General features: G+C 43.6%; 1 protein-coding gene across 1 annotated transcript in view; it reads left to right on the forward strand.

Moving 5' to 3' along the window:
* Positions 1–2,605: 2,605 nt before the first annotated feature.
* LOC113405298 (angiopoietin-1 receptor-like) overlaps positions 2,606–17,823 on the forward strand; it is a 65,127-nt gene continuing 49,909 nt past the window's right edge. Inside the window, exon 1 of the mRNA XM_026646360.1 lies at positions 2,606–2,892. Coding sequence (XP_026502145.1) covers positions 2,841–2,892 — 52 coding nt within the window. The 5' untranslated portion in view covers positions 2,606–2,840. The remainder of the gene's footprint in view (positions 2,893–17,823) is intronic.

The raw sequence follows: 17,823 nt of genomic DNA on the forward strand, positions 1-17,823 counted from the left end.
TCATGTAGCGGTGGACCCAGGGAGGATTCCCGTCATCCCATCAGGGTTTCCGCGCTCAGGGACCTCCTTCACATCCTCGGTGTCATGTGTCATAGTGCACAGGAGGTGTCCCTATTCAGGGCAGGATTCTTGACAGCATTTTTTGGTGCTTTCAGGATCAGTGAGCTAGTGCCTGGGTCCATCAGGGATTCTTCGGGAAAGGCTTTGGAATTTCAAAAGCGGCCACAAGCATGCAGTGATATTCCACTTGCGAAGGTCAAAGACTGATCAAGTCGGCCAGGGTGCATTCGTTAACCTATGGGAGGGTGGCAAGCCTGGGGTCTGCCCCGTTCGGGCGTTGAGGGCCTACATGGCAATATGGTGGAAGGGAGAAGCCCCCCTTTTTGTACATGGAGACTGGAGTCCCCTCATGGCATATCAATTGATTACCATGTTGAGATGGGGGCTAACGCGGTTGGGGCTGCCAGCCCGTGAATTTGGTTCCCACTCATTCAGAATAGGGGCGGCTACGGCAGCAGCGCAGATAGGTATGGAAGCAGAGGCTATTCAGGCAATCGGGCGCTGGCAGTCTAATGCATACCGAACGTATGTGAGACCACAAGTGGAAAATCAACGTTAATTGGTTGTGTTCTCATTTCAGATATGGGACAGCCGGCTACGCACACGAGGGTGTGGATCTGTGGGCACAGTATTGTGTTTTGGGTGCATAGGCACGCATCCAGGTTGCCCGAGGGCTCCCAGCTGGGATTCGGTGGTGAAGCATTACTCAGTTGGCACGCACGGAGGGGCATGTTATGGGATCAACTGATACCGCTGTTGTATGATGTGAGGGCCCGGCAGCGGCCACCGGATATATTGGTGATACACCTGGGAGAAAATGATCTGGGAACACTTAAAGGGGTGGAGTTAATGCTTCGAACTAGGAGGGACCTGATGGAGATCCTGGCAATTTTTCCGGGCGTTAACATTGTGTGGTCGGATATGCTTCAGCGCAGGGTCTGGCATGGAGCCATGAACCCCGCTAGGGTGGACAAAACCAGGAAGTATGTGAACTGGGAAGTTGCCAAATTCTTGTTGCCCTTGGGGAGGACAGTAACTTCACATCCTAGCATATTCTATGGGGCACCGGAGTTATTTCAGGAGGATGGCATGCACCTGTCAGACTCAGGTGCTGCCATATTTTTGGCTGATATAAAAGAGGGCATTGGGAGATGTCTGGGAACCCGGCTGGGTGTGGGGAGGAGGCAGCCAAGCTAATGGTTGGTGCCTCCTTGTGGCGGATGTTCCGTGCAGGTACTCCATAAATTAAGGCACAAAAGAACAGAAAAATGGCTTGGAAAAGGAATTAAGGAGAGGTGCTTGGTAACTGAGCGAGTTGGGGACTCCTATGATTGGTATAGCAAGGAGCCAACCCCACCATCATTATAGTCCACCTTAACCCCTCCTACCAGGGGGCGTGGTCGGAAAGGTCCCGGCAAGAAAATTGCTGGAGGGACCTGGATAAATGGCGGGGGGGCAGCTGTGAAAGCCCACCTCTCCCCCCAAAAATTGACTGGAATTGGAGGGTCCCGGCAGTGGATCTGCTGGAGGGACATAAATTTTGCACCTGCACTGCACATTTTATCCGCCAGGTTAGTCCCAGACATCTATCTAATAATAAAGTTGTGGCCAGATTAAACTTAATGTCTCCTGTCATTCTTTCACCATAGCCAGACAGTCAGCCCCGTAACTCACTTTCCAGAGGAGACTGAGAACTGATTTCTCTGTTCTCCTTGAAGTGTCATTCTGGGTGTTGGCATCTTAGCAAGACTACAGTGTCTTCTAATACAATAGTCTGGGTTTATTTTTAGTCAAGTGGTTGTAAATAGGATTGCCCTTTATTTGCAATTATATTGATTTGTCTGAGTGCTACCTCTCCACTTGTATGATTAATTTTCCTCTATTCATGTGGTTTTACTTTCTAGGTTTTTATCTTGTTTATTTTTGTGCTGTTAACTTTGCTCCGGGGCCCCTCGAGTGCTGTGGCATTTAGGTTCCACTGAAGTCAAAACAAATCTTGTTGTGATTTATTATTACATCACATTTCTGAGCCTGTTTCCAGTCTTGGAATGAAAAAATAATAATTTCCAGTAAAATACATGAAGTGGTTTGCTGGAGAGCTCTAGGCTTCGGTCTTTATCGGATTTGACATGTTGTTTTGTTAGGGTTCTCCTTAATGTTTGTATTGTAGATGCCTTGCAGTAAGCACCTTCTGAGTGGATTAAATAAATAAGTGAAAAGATTATTGCCTCCTGAAAGCCCTTCACTGAAGTGCTGAAGCGTAAAGTGACCTCTGGAGCAATTAGCAGACCTGTAGTTTGAGCAGAGGATGGGATGACAATTTCCACATGCTGTACATAGATGGAGAGCTTGTTATTTGCACTATTCCGCCTATTGGAGGATGCCACTATTGTTCCTGACATTGCTGACCATGACCTGTTGCCGGTTCTCTGAGAGCAATCCCCTGCCTCTCCAGCAGCCCCAGATAAGTGTTATGATGTATTGCTAGATGGACAGGGTTTGCAGTGCCTCATGGTCCTGTTGATACAAAATGCCTTTAAGATCCTGCCTTTCCCATCCTAATCTACAAAGGAAACAGGAAAAAGGAACTTAAACTCCCTGTACTCAGACAGCAATGAGACTGTTATAGCCCACTCCAGCACTGCAATTTCTTGCCTCTGACTTGTAAACAAGAGTCCTCGTACCATGCAAGGGAAGAGTAACCAAGGTCTACCCCATTGAAAGGATAATCCTAACCCCATGAGCTGCTGTGGAAACTGGATGGAGGTATTTTGGAAAGCATGGACTCTTTAGCACATTTAATTCTCTGTGGATTCAGCCTGATGATTTCAGGTAAGACTTTGCGTTAGTTACTGAGCTAGCATTGTCGAGGTGCCGTGGCTTTACTGTTTCTCATGCAGTGTACAGATAAAAGGGTCTGATCCTAAAATCCAAACTCCGCTGAGGTATCCCTACTAGCATAATTCTCACATTGACTTCAGTGGGATTATTTGCATAAGTAAGGATCTCTCCCGTTGGGTGATTCTTTGTCAGAGGCTTGCTGAATGCATTTGGGATCTGTAGCTAAATCCTTTTTAATCTAGCTGCTGTTTGTTCACACTTACAAACGCTACAGTGTGGATTTCTCTGCTGAGCCAGTTAACTTTTTCTCTGAGCCAGTTGTTTGGAAATGATCACCACATGTTTTTTTGTAAAATGTGTTGTAAAAGTTGACTCTTACTGTCCAGCTCACAAAGACAGAGGTGAAACACAAGCTAACCGATAAAAATCTGATATGTGTTCTATCTAGTATTTATTTTTAGCTAGTCTCTTTCAGCTGCTGAGTTGGACACTAATTATTGGACACTGAAGCTTGAATAATATGTATTAAATACAACGGATTGGTTCATTGCAAATACTGTTTAAAAACAAGTCTGAATCAGCAATATTATTACCAGACATCATTTGCTTGTCTAAATAGTACTAATTCTAAGGTACGGATTTCCCATAACTGGCAAATGTATATTTATGATTTTATTAATGCAAAGTTTATTTCATAGCATTAAGAGCCTTAAGGGTCAGAGATGCTTTACTCAAATACTCATTGTTCTGAGTATTATCTTCTTTCCATGTGGTTCTCTCTCAGCATTGACGTATATGCTCACACCACTAGTGTCTCCATCTGACCTGTTTCTAGGCAATCTCCTCAGTGTAAGATACAAAGCATAAACCTGATAAACTAGAGATGGGCCTCCAACCAGCACCCCAGATTTTTATTCATCCCTGAAAGTGTAGCTTCAGATCTAATTTTTCTGGCTCCAGGCCATCTCTAGATAAAATGTAATCTGCTACATAGCTGCAGACTGTATAGTAAGAGACAGACCGTAGTAACAAAAGAAAACAGAATTTTTCACTGCAGTATAACTTGTTCTACAATCTCTTGATCTTTATGGGTCACAAAAATGTTAAGAAGTATGATGAATGGTCAACAAAAAGGTTTGGGGTTTTGAGGGTTTTTTTAGTATCTGGAAAGGTCTGTGGCTATATGCAGGCCAAAAAGTTTACATAAAATGTGGTGAGTGTGTGTATATTTATATATAATTATTGCTGCATTAGGTTGTATAGTGTGTATTCCTCTTTTGTGGTGTGGGTTGCTTGCTTGTTGTAGATGTATAGCAATGCATCCTATTTAACTCTCAGATCAGTACTGACTTTTCACTTTAGAGGCAGATAGGCTATGCACTGAGTGTTACATTCAGAAGATAAAAAAGAGAGCTTTGTTAACTTGAACTGAATGGGACAACACTACACCCCTTTCTCAGAGTCAAATCTCCCCTGTCTCGCTTACTTAAAGCTAGCTCATCCTGTATACCTGATTGCTACAGGAAGCAAGTAAAATCCATGAAGTCATATGTATGTGTGAGAAACAAAAGCAAGCTTCACAGATTAGCAATAAACATAGACAGTGTGCTCGTTTGAGTTCGGCATTGAAGAGCTGCCAGTCACAGCCCTTTCCACAGGACTTGACCAGTTAGGTGTGTATTGTAGTCACACCCATCTCAATAGATCTGTCAGCTTTCCCGCTTTTGTTCAAGTGTGATATCATGTTTCCTGGGGCGAGCGGTGGAAGACAATGCTAACCCCCTTTCCTCTAGATATAACAGGCGGAGTTCAGGAAAGCAGTATTGACATTCCCTGAGCAGGGGAGACATTAAAGTCAATGCAATTGGCAGACTGTGAACTGACTTAACCTTGTCCCAGATAGTTTTGGGCTTTTGAGGGCGTGCTGCTGGGTAGGCAAAAATGTACTCCACCCTTGTTCCAAGGTGGGGACCATCCCTCTGGGCTTGACTCCTGGTTACATTAAATGCCCTGTAATTTCCTTTACTTCATCATCATCCACAGCCAAAAGACTTGATTCCCAAAGATGCTGTTGAAGTGAGATATAATATAATTAGTGCCTCTCTCCAACAGTACACAATCCAAAGTACATCTCCATTGTACTGACAAAAGGGACAGGTTTAATGCTAGTGATAAACCTGAAACAAAACCAGGAATGTGAACACTCTTACCTTCTGTGGAGGTTCTGTTCTACACTTTGCATGTGGCCCTTAGCATCATGATGGGCTGAACCAAAGCCCTGGATCCCCACCCCCCTCCTTCCCCGACATTTATGGAAGTTTGGATTCAATTCCCAACTTCATGGCTTGAGCCCCTCTCAGTTTCATTCAGAATGGGAACAGTTTTCAGTGCTCTCATATTCACTTTAAAGGACCAAGCAGGGATGTTATTAGGAATAAACATTATAACTTGTCCTTGGCCTGTTAGCAGGATTCTGAACCAGACTGGGAACCAATTTATAGCCTCTCACACTGGGCTTCAGCAATGTTAGTGTCTGAGCCTCATTTTAACAGCCGTGAGCCTGGAAAAGTCAACAGCAATTAAAAACATGTTCTAATACATTTTGCCAACTATTGCAGGTGGGAAGCTTATGAATTTTCAGACTACTAGGATGAGCAACATTGGTGAAGTTTTGCTTCCTACCAAGCATGAGACAATCCAGAGGGTTCCTAAAACTTAGGGATGGGAGAACCCAGTGGGTTCCTAAAACTACTAGAGTTATTTTTTCTTATTTTATTTCAATCCATATATGGTGAAAGGTGACCTTCAAAGGCTTGCAGCAAAAGCATCTTTACAGCATAACTATAATTCAGAGTGTGTGTGTGTGTGTGTGTGTAAAGCTAAACAACTATAATCAAAACATCAAAACTATATTACAAACCATACTGTACCAGAGGTTCTTCAGAATGAGGCATAATGAAATTAAAGGAAATGAAAAGACAAATGAGTGCTCTTTCTCATCACATTTTTTTAGTTGCACCTCTAAATTTTGAAAAAAGTTCTAACCTGGAATATCTGCTAAAGGAGAAACAGGGCCAGGGTTTCTGGTCCCTCCTCCCCGGGAGTGGGTGAGTTATGGTGTCTAACAATTCTTTCTGTCTGCAGCACTTGGATTAGTTACAGCAGGTGGTGGCACAGTGTCCTGGTATTTTTCTAGTGGCTCCAGCAGTTTCTGCAAAATTTAAACTCTTTGTCAAAGTCTGCAAAATTTAAACTCTTTTCAAAGCTAATCCAGAAGTTATGGGCTTGATGCAGAAGTCATGGGGTGAAATGCTCTGACCACCTGGAAAGCAGTAATTTTATATATAGCAGGTCAATCTAGATGATCATAATGGTCTCTTTTGGCTGTAAAATCTATGGGTTTGGGTTTTTTATTAGCTTTCTAGGTATATGTGTGCAAAGAAAACCTTGCAAATGTGATGTAATGCACAACTTAAGGGGTTGCAAGGGTGGCTCTGTGTCACCTTGGTAGCTATACAGTGCTGCTATGTGTCTGCGGTTGGCGTAAGTTAGAGTAGGGCTATTCTAATAAGACGAGTTCCAGCAGCTGGGAATAGCTAGAGCACGGGGCCAGGCCTGAACCCATCAAATTCATAAGAGTGAAGTGAAATCCCACGATAATCCAAATGAGATAGACATATTGTGTCCTGAGTAGAGCTAGTCAGAACACTGTCACTGAACTTACATTTTGGTTAAAAAAATGCTGATTCGTCAAAGCTGAAACGTTTTGCAGGGATGGATCAGTTGCCATGAAACTTTCATCAGGAAAGTTTTGGGCCAAAGAAAGAGAGAGAGACTGACTACAGCTTCATGGTTAGGGCCTGGGACTGGGATGTGGAATACTCAACTTCCTCCTCTGATTCATAGTGATGAAAAACTCTGCTCTGAATCAAGTAGAACAGGGACTTGAATTTGGGTCTCCCAGGCCCGTGCCCTAACCACACACAAAAGAATTTCATTGTGATTCATTGTGATTACAATGAAGCTCACTGGAAAGTGACAGGCTGGAGTGCAGGATCTGTGATGAAGCGGTTAAAACACATGTAACTTTTAAAAGATACATGTATGATATCCATCCTCCAGTTAAGTCTGATAAATCTGTCCCAAACTCAGCAAATACATTAACATTTGCAAGATAAGGGTCAAATACAGAGAAAAGAGCCAGCTCGCCGCAAAGGGCTGTATAATTCACCAATGTATTTGCAAATCTGTTTTTTCATTATCCAGTCAGCTCTAGTTAATAACAAAACCGTACATTTTTAAGACTGAAATAATTTCAACCATGGGTTTTCCTTTTCACCATTTATGCTGTTTGTTTACTTTTTGCATTTTATTCAGCCTGGAGGGTGAAATCACACTGGGTCAATTTCACTTTCAGTTTCCAGCAAGTGTCTCTCTCTGGTTCTCATGTGCCAGCACAATGCTATTGTGTTTGCCTTTCTGACAATGCAAAACAGTGTTTGCATCTGAAACAACTGTTTTCCTAGGCTTTTCTCTTTTCGTGTTGTGAAAACATTTGTATTCTCTCTAGGTTTTGTACTCCCACCCTTTATTTTTAGAAAACTGAAATGTGGGACCTGAATCTCAATTTATACCAGTGTTTCTTTGAAAATCAATTTAGATTAGCTTTTCCATCAGTTTAAGAGATTACACAGATGACCAATAAAATAGACTAAAGTATATAGGAAGCCAAGGGATTGATTCGCCTCTTATGTCAGTTTTATACCATGATAATAACTGGATTAGCTTTATGGGAGCTACTCCTGAATTACACCAGAGCAAATGAGATGAGAATCAGACCCACTTTGTACAAGTGACACATCATTCACCTTAACTTGCTTCATCGCTGGTTTCAAAATGAGACTGTCAGCAACGGCAAAGTGCTGATCCACTTTTCACCACAAAGCAAATACTGTTTAATGGTTCAGGCTCCCACCCAAATCCCTCCCTTACTATTGGTAGAAGAACTCATCTTCTGCTAGGGTATCTTTATCATCACCACCATGTTAGCTTATAAACCCCAACAGAGGATAACATCAAGCTCCTCCTGTTTCAAGAAGAAGTCTTCAGTGTTGTGTGAGATATACTCAGTCCCACAGAATCTGGGCATCAGCAGTATATGAGATCCATTCTTTACACAGAGCAGGCACATAATTGTCTTGGGGTCAGTGAATGAATAAGAAGAAAGCAGAACAGGGGAATCAATTGATGTCTATATTTTAAATGGTAAGTTCTTAAATCAATGGGACTCTTTCCACTGACTATAATCAGAGGCTTCAAGTTTTGTTCCTTACTGCTATTTATCAGTGATAGCTTTAATTTTATTATTTCTGGCGGTTAAGTGGCAGAGACAGGCTTGAACAATAATAATGTATTTACAATGATGTATCAGCTTTGTCTTTCTGCTGAGGCTGAGCTTTCAAGGGGGTAGGTAGTTTGGTAGGAGGCAGTTTGGTCTTCTGGCTACTGCACTGGATGGGGACTCTGAAGACCTGGGTTCTCAGCCTGGCTCTATCAATGGCTTGCTGGATGACCTTAGATAAGTCACTTTGCCTTCGTTTCCCCCTCTCTGCAATAGAGATGATGACATTTATTTACCTTTGTGAAGTGCTTTGAGATCATCTGATCAAAAGAGCTAGGCACTATTGCCTAGAGCTAGGACAAGAAGTAATGGGCTTAATCTGTAGCAAGGGAGATTTAGGTTAGATAGTAGGAAAAACTTTCTACCTATAAGGGTAGTTAAGCATGGGAATAGTCTTCTAAGGGAGGTTGTGAAATCCCCATCATTGGAGGCTTTTAAGAAAAAGGGTGGACAAACACCTGCCAGGGATGGCCTACATTTGCTTGGTCCTGCCTCAGCACAGGGGGCTGGATTTGATAATTTCTCGAGGTCCCTTCCAGCCCTACATTTCTATGATTATTATGAACGGAACTCAGATGCAAGAATCTGACTACGTTTGAGAAAGTACCTGGTCATTGTTATCTTTTAGTCACCAAAAACGTTTGGCATTTTTCATGGCATCAGTGGACTTTGGATTCCATAAGATGGACTCTGGACACCAGAGCCCATAATATTCAGCAAATACTTTAAATTAAAAATAAAAAAGAAGGGAGAACTGTTTATCATGAACCTGTGCTTATGGCCCAATTCTGCAACCCTTATTCATGTCAGAAGTTCTTACAGTTCACTTCAACCACTCCCACTAGTTAAGGAGATCTGAAATTTTGAAATTGAAAATTTTGACAAAACTTTTAGTCAACATTTCAAATTTCATCAACCATAGAATCATAGAAATGTAGGGCTGGAAGGGACCTTGAGAAGTCATCAAGTCCAGCCCCATGTGATGAGGCAGGAACACGTAAAGCAGACCATCCCTGACAGGCATTTGTGTAACCTATCAATAACTCTCCTCTCCCTCCCAAAAATAACAGGATGGTGTCCCTTACCTCTGTTTGCCAGAAGCTGGGAATGAGCAACAGGGAATGGATCACTTAATGATTACCTGTTCTGGTCCTTCCCTCTGGGGCACCCGGCATTGGCCACTGCCGGAGGACAAGATACTGGGCTAGATGGACCTTTGGTCTGACCCAGTATGGCCATTCTTATATTATGTTCTTATGAATTTTTTGTGAAAATTTGTATCCATTTTTCTACCAGCTCTATTAGGAAAGATTGTTCTATTCTTATAAGTAAGTGTGGCAGGATTAGGTCCATGATTGGTTCATTTCTTTGTGAGGCCCAACAAAATTATAACTGTAAATTTCAGTATTGGTTAATTTAGTACTGCACTTATAATAATAAATAAAATACTGCATTTCATTTTAAAGATTTGTTAGAGGAGCTGTCAAGTTTGATTACTTTCTTTAACAATATTGCCAAAATGATATATTCTTGGTTTCTAAATGGATTTAGTCGTACTACTACTAATATGAATGTGTTTGGAGCCACCAAAGTGCCAATATACTCTTTTCTGTACAATACACAGAAATAAAGACAGTCCAAAGAGCTTTCAATCTAAAACATAGACACCCTGAGAAATCTAGAGGTGCAGGAGACTTAGTGGTTGGGGTTTGTTTTAGATGATAAACTCACTTTTGTGGGCTTCATGGAAGAAATGTTTTTTTAAAGGGGCTTGAGAGACGTGAGGTTGATGCCTGGGCCAACTGGGCTGTCTGTTCTCAGTATACTCTAAATTAGTCTTAAACCCCATAGTTGCATAATGTCATATAACAAATAAACAGCAGAAGGTCCTACATTGAACTGCTACCGGTAATGTGCCATGCTCTCTATGCTGAGGATGAAGGCCAAGTACAGACTCTAGCCATCCTGTTGCTAGGGTGTCCATTTGGCTTATATTCATATCCCCAGGTGGGTCACTAGAAAAGCTAATTTAATTTCCCAACAATAGCAAAGGCCTGTATAAATCCAGCCTAAACTTTTTAGTCTCCATTTAAGGACACTGTTTCTACCCATGATGATAAAAGGGTTTGATGTGTGTATTGAAGTGATTCCTTGGATAAGTTTCCACCTCCCCAAAGGTTATAGAAGGGTTCTCCACTACAAGGCAGGTGGGTGGTAATTGGAACAATCAAATTACCACTATAATAATACTTGGCCTTTCTGCAAGTTCCACTCCAGGATCTTAACTTAGTTTACATACAAATGAAGTCAATCTCACCACACCCCACTCTCATCTCATTTTACAGATGGGGAAACTGAGTCACAGAAAGGTTAAGTGACTTGCCCAGGAAGCTTGTGGCAAAGCAAGGAATCTAAGCCAGCTCTCTCTACACTTCCATGTCTGTGTTTTAATCATGAGATCTGTTCCAAGCTGCTATTTTATGTGCAAGAATCTAAACTTTCATTTAAGAAAAATAGTAAGTTTCTAGTCTCTACTGAGAGTGGCATCTCAAGAGGGTAGAATTTATTTTGTGGGTTTATTTTTTCCCCGTTCACTCTCTGATTCAGACTGGAGGCCAGATCCTGGATAGTGTTCAATGCTCTCAACTCCCATTGAAGTTCAGTGGCAACTGAGGGTGTTGAGCATCTCACCGGAGCAGCTCGGCACTTCAGGAGGGGCTTCTTTCTATCTGTCCAGTGCAGGAGGAAATGCAGGTTCGTGTAGGCCCCAAGTACACACAGACATTGCCCACGTCCTTAAGGATATTTCAAGGATATTTCAAAAGTTTCATGTCATTAGTTAGTGCCAGCTGTTGCCTGGGCACAACTTTTTAAAAAATGGTTGTTGACAGCTATAAGCCTAAGATTGAGATCCTGGCCGCAATGGAGGCAATGGGAGTTTTGCCCCTGATTTCAGTGGGGCAGGATTTTGTACTGGGCACTACAGTCATGTTACCTGAATCCATTGGAAAATTCTTTTGGGATATGGCCAATTTCCCTTTCCAGAGAGGAAATTCTCTGCCAGTGCTTCCTGAGCAGCTACTTCCTGCCTTCGATTTCTCCTTGGAGGAAAGGACTTAATTGTATTTGAAGTGTGGAGAAATCCAGCCTACTTGGTCCCCATGTGCTGAGCACATCCCTCCAAGGCAACTCTCCCTATAAAAACAACAAAGACCTCCACCTCGACAGAGTACAAGGGCCAAAAGAAACAAGCAGATCCACTTAATACCAGGGAAAAAGAATGAAAAAACAGGGCACGGGTGAGTCATAGGGTCAAAACAAAGCATCCAGAAAGTGATACAGAGCAGGGAACACTGGACAATCCCTACTGCTCCATGAAGGGATTGAAGGAATTAGTGAATGCTTCCTGGAAGAAATCTGCCTGGATATGGGATTGAAATAGGCCGCATAGTAACAAAGTAACCCAGAGCACCAGGGAGGTCGCTGGGCCTTGATTCCCAGTCCACTCCTCTACGAGATGGACCCTGCATGGTATTCACACACCACCTCTCTCTTGGTGTTGCTCTTGTTATTTCCCGGCTATGCTCAGAATTCAAAGGGGATCTGTTTTTGATGCTGAGCATTCCCAACTCCTAATTACACCATGTTGTTAATAATGAAGCCTAAAATTCAGACTCCTCCCCTAACAAGCTCTTTTCCTTCCACCCTTCTGCTGCTGCCTTCCTTCCCTGTTTCTTGCATTGCTTCATCATAATGCTAATGAATAAATAGTTGATGCACTTATATAGCACTTTACATGTTCAAAGCACTGTACAAACATTAACCAATTCTCAGATAGGTGGTTGGGTTTTTTGTTTCCTCAGAGCTCTCTGTTGGACTGGCTGGCACAGCTACTCTGAATGACTGCTCTTATGAAGGAAAGCTAGGGATGCCATACTTGAAGGTTATCAGACAATGTTTCAAAGTGCTCTCACATCCCCACGCATACTCACATTGTCTCGAAAACCGCCATGCCTTATCAGGGCCCAGGGGGCTTAGGGGTGCAAATTTTGGATTATTGAGTCAAGGGGTTCCGTTCCAGAGGTCCATTGCCAAGAAATAAAAGACTTGTCATTACATTTATCCCATTCTTATGATATGTTTTGCACATACCTGTGGCTCAAACTATGGCACTGATCTCCCCCAAACAGATTACCAGATCAGCTTTAGCCTCAGCTAGGTTGTCTGGGGCGGCAATATTTAAAAAATTATTAGAGAGGCTTTCTAGGTCTGCAAATTGGCATGCATCTGGGATGAGTGCCAGAGAATTCCTCTGAGCCGTCTCTTCCAGTTACTCCTGACTGAGCACTAACTGGAGCAATAGCATGGCACAGAGGACTGGCGGGGTACATGGCTGTGTGTGAATGCCATTGCAAAGGAGGAGTTTTGGTGGACACTTAGAATATGTAAAGGGTTGTGAGGAGAGTGCAAAGTACTCTTATTTGGGGAGGCTGGGCGTGAGCGCTGGAAGCTTCCTAGAAGTGTGTGTGGGGGCCCACCGGCACCTGGACTATGGCACCTCCCCCACCCCTGCTCAGCATTCTCCCCCGAGGCCCCACTCATATGCCACCCCCATTTCACCCCAGGCCCTGCTCTGCCCCTTCCCCGAGGCTCCCCCCTACCCTTTCCCCCCCTTCCCTAAGGCCCTCCGCCTGCCGCCTTTTTCCCCCTCCCCCCAGACCCTCCCTTCTTTTCCCTCATCCCATGAAGCACCCCCCCCCCCGCCCAGAGAGGGCAGAGAGGCATGAGCAGTGGGCAGGGGGGACCTTGGGGGAAGAGGCAGAGTGGGGATGGAAAGAGGAGCAGCGTGGGCCGGGCCACGAGGGAAGAGAACAAGCGGGAGTGGGGCCTCGGGGCTGAGCCCGGGTAGGGCTATGGCCCAGGCACCCTTTCGGCCTCCAGAGGATGGTGCGCTGCATCCTGTTTGGGGCGGCTTAGCCTCCCCTGGCCTCTTAGACCCACCACCCATTTTCTTCTTGGCATCCCTCGTGGACTATCAGTCACTGGAAGTGACGGTGAGAGCTGTGCTAACCACTTACAGTATTCCCTGGATCCGTCCTGCTAGACATAGCCTAGTGGGGGATAGTGCAACCCTTGGATTAGTTGTGCTCAAGTGGAGTTGTGCTGAGCAGCATGAGTATCTACATGGGCAATTGCTGTCTCCACAGAGGTAAAGTGTGTGCGGGGGGTGTGCAGTGGAACAGACATTACTTTAACTCTGTATTTCCTGGTTAGCGGAGGATTAAGTTTAGTCACACTCCCTGTTCTGGAAGGGCACAAGGCAGCGCTGGGCAGCCATAACTCTGTGTCAATAGTCTTTTGGCAGTGAATTCGCTGTAAGTGACACCTCCCATTTCCAGTGTTCGCCGCCTGCGGGTGCCTCCTTTCCCCAAACCCCCTTTGCATACACAGCAAATCGCCTTCCTGCAGAGGTCAGTCCTACAAGGAGAAGGGCAGGAATCAAAGGATTTTTTCAAGGAAGCACAGGGGATCTTCACTGATACAGAGAAAGGCTGTTTCCTGTCTGTGTTTATTGCGTTCTCAGAGAGCTAAATCCTTCAGTCACAGCTTGGGCAAAACTCCCATTGACTTCAAGGGTTAGTTTTGCGTGAGTTTTGCCACACTAAGGAGCGGGAGTTCCTCTTGAATAAGAATAGCAGGATTTGGCCATGAGAGGCGGCTAAGCAGGGATGCTGTAGGCAGTTGGCTTGCAGCAGAAATCTACTTTATCAGCACTTTCTCCTAGGGGCTTGTCTGTATGGTCAATTAGAACACAGCAAGCTGGGATGTAAATCTTCCTTGCACTAGCCTGCTGCGCTTTAACGCAGTGGCTCTCAACCTTTCCAGACTACTGTATCCCTTTTAGGAGACTGACTTGTCTTGCATACCCCAAGTTACACCTCACTTAAAAACTACTTGCTTACGAAATCAGACATAAAAATACAAAAGTGCCACAGCCACACTATTACTGAAAAATTGCTGACTTTCTCATTTTTACCATATCATTATAAAATACATCAATTGGAATATAAATATTGTACTTACATTTCAGTGTATGGTATATAGAGCAGTATAAACAAGTAATTGTCTGTATGCCATTTTAGTTTGTACTGACTTCGCTAGTTCTTTGTAAAAGTAGGCAAATGTCCAGATGAGCTGATGTACCCCCTGGAAGACCTCTGCGTACCACCAGGGTACACGTACCCCTGGTTGAGACCCACTGTTCTAATGGACTGTGTGGACTCTGCTGCTGGGCACGAAAAGTTCCCTAGTGCATTGGGACTTACTCCAGTTTCAAAGCGCACTATGGAACATTTCGTGCATCACAGCTGGGGCCACACGGACACTTCATGTGCAGCAAGCTACTGCAAAGTAGATTTATACACCAGTTTACTGAGCACTAACTGTACATATAGACAAGCCCTACATCTAAGGGGACTAAGGGTCTAATCCTTTGCCGCTTGGCGATATCAGATGTCTTTCTATTACTTCAATGGTTTTTAGTTTGAGCCCTAAAAGTCCAGTCCTACAGATCCTGAGGCCAGTGGGAGTTGAGAGAGCTATTCTTCTCCCAGGAAATGCTCAGCACCTTGCAGGATCAGGCCCTCATTGGGACCATCTATCTGGAGGTGGAGGTTTCATTAGCTCAGAATTTGCACCTGGACTATATTTTCATCTCCACCTGAAATGGATTCCAGCTATGAGACTTTGATCCCCAAGGAATAAATGACTCTTGGGTAGTCAGACTGTCAGTTCCACCGGGATAGTCTCATATTAAGGGCATGCCTACAGTACAGCTGCTACATTGGCACAGCTATGTGTCGATGCTGCTTACATCAGTGGAAGAGGTTTTTCCTTTGATATAGTTAATCCATCTAGCTCAGGGGCAGAAGCTAGATTGACAGAAGTCGTCTTCCATCAACCTACCTAAGGGATTAGGTTGACCTACCTGTGGTGTTCAGGAGGTGAGCAACCCTCACAGCCCTGAGCAATGTAGTTAGGTGATCTAATTTTTAAGTGTAGGCCAGGCCTTAGATAAACTATGGACCTGAGTCTTTATTGTTCTGTGCCTTGTGTTTAGTCATTTCACCTCTGCAAAGAGAGCAAATTGGGTGTAAAGTGCTTCCATTCTGATTTGACACTCATTATACCCACTTTGCACCGGGATCAATGCCTACTCACTATACCCACTTTGCACCGGGATCAATGCCTACACAAGACTTAGGCCCCAGACTAAGATTCTGCTGCTTTTGAGGGGTATTAAAATTCTCCTGCAATGCAGGAGAAAGATGTTCTCTTTATTTTTATATTTTGGACTTGAAATCTATGTTCATGTAAGCAAAGTACCTGACTGCACATTAAACAGTGTGGGGGGCGGGGGAGAGTTGTCTGACTTGTCAAAAAGGTATGTGCCCCTTTAAGGGCTAGAGATCTGGAGAATGACTTGCTGTGGCAGCTTCAGACCAGGTCAGCATGGGGATGCTGACCCATCCCACCCACACAGGTGACCAGGGGCGCGGGGGGGGGATATTTGTGTCCATGTAGGTGCTATGGAAGCCCTTCCCTCTCAGCTATATCAATGCATTTTCATTCTAATTTGCAACCTTGCCTCAAGCTCCACCACTCCAGGGGAATGCGTTACATGTAACAATCCCACCCCAGTCATGGAGTTGGGATCCAGATTTGAATCTGAACTTCTCCAGAGTTTGGGGAAATTAGGATCCAGTGTTGGTTCAGGCCCAAGTTTAGTTATGAATTGCCAGAATATGGGATGGCTCCTCAGCTGCTCTAGCTCCCTTGACTTCTATAGAGGTATGCATCTTTCCAGTAAGCACTCAATGCTCTGTAGGAAACATACATAGACAACTGTTGTAGAACCTTCATCCTTAAATATTGACTTCAGTGGAATGGCTTCTGATTTACCCTGGTTAAAAGCAAGAGGAGACTTGGCAGAGTGAGCAAGGAAGAACTGCTCATGTGAGTAGAGACTGCATGCTTAGACCCTATATATGCGGTAAATAAAAAATGAATAAAATGCACACACCCAACTGGCCATGATTGCATTGTACAGCTACTTAACTTTAGCTGTATTCAAACGAGTTATTTCTGTAATGTGCTACAGGATGACTTGACTTCTTTGACCCTTGGCTTTATACAACATTTATTTTAATGGCTGCTACATTCTTTCCAGAAGGTTTTATTTCTCTGTTATGTAACATAAGTTATCTGGGTTGGCACATGAAAGGGTGGTAACTGCAGCACTCTGGCTGGGAGGGATGGGTGTCAGTGTGTCTTAAGATACTACATTCCCCTGAGAAGCTGCTGGCATTGCATGCCGTGAGGTACCTCCTCCCTTGGACTAAAGCACAAAATACACACGCACACATTCAGAATCTGCAGTAAGCACTGCTCCCCTTTGACCTCTTTATCTAGGGCTATACTCCTTGCTTCAAAACTGAAAGCTGTTTGCAAACGGAATGGCACAAAATACCGACTGCAGAGAGCCTGCTGGTATACACACAAAATACAGCTGAATCTAAAGCTGGAAAATAAAGGCGATGCTTAATAGAAATCAATTATTGTTTGCATTTTAGCTGAAAAATGACAGCATTCCCCTACTCCTTACCCTTATTTCCAAAACCGAAAGCACTGAGCATAAGGGGTTCTGTATCTCACTCCCTCAACAACTAAGACTTAAAACACTTTCCAAGAGAAAACATTGTAATTATCCTTCTCTCTTTCTCTCTCTGTATCTATCTGCCATTTTTAAACAGTACCTATCACCATAGTATTTCAAGTCAGTTACATTTATTAAAGGGAGCCTTATCTATTGGCAAACTCACAAGATTAGGAGTTAGAAAGTCTGGGTTCTATTTATCTCTCTGCCACAGACTTCTTATGTCCTCTGGAATGTCACTTAACCTCCCTTTTGCCTCAGTTTTCCAGTCTGTAATAATACTTACATCTTGGCCATGTTGTGAGTCTTCATTGGTTAAATGGTTGAAAAACACTTTCAGATCTATGGGAGACAGCTCAGATGTCCAAAATATTTGTTCTTCTTCTTATTATTAGTTCCTATGGCTATGTGAGATGTCCAGACTATCAAAATGTAAGTAATATGTACTTGTTGGAAAGCCAGTAAGCATGTGTTGGAACTTAAGTGCTTTCTTAAATTGCGCGTCGTTAACTGTTGGAAACACTGATCACTGAAAACTGTAAGGAACCTCTGTAACTCTGTTGTTTGTTGTTCTCATTTGGGTTTTAAAGCGATAACCATACTAGACTGTAGATCAGTGAGGGAAGGGGGTGATGGGAGAGAGTTTAAGTTCTTAGTTTTAAAGTAATTTTAGATTCTGTAGCCCAGGAAACAGCCAACATATAATTAGCAATGTTAGGGTAAGAAAAAGGGGATTTTCTTTGATGCAAACAGGGGTCTGATTCTCCACTGCCCTGCACTTTGCCTAGCCATTGGCACCTTGGCA

The sequence above is a fragment of the Terrapene carolina genome, unplaced genomic scaffold, assembly GCF_002925995.2.
Source record: "Terrapene carolina triunguis isolate 2854851 unplaced genomic scaffold, T_m_triunguis-2.0 Scaffold35022, whole genome shotgun sequence".
Lineage (NCBI taxonomy): Eukaryota > Metazoa > Chordata > Testudines > Emydidae > Terrapene > Terrapene triunguis.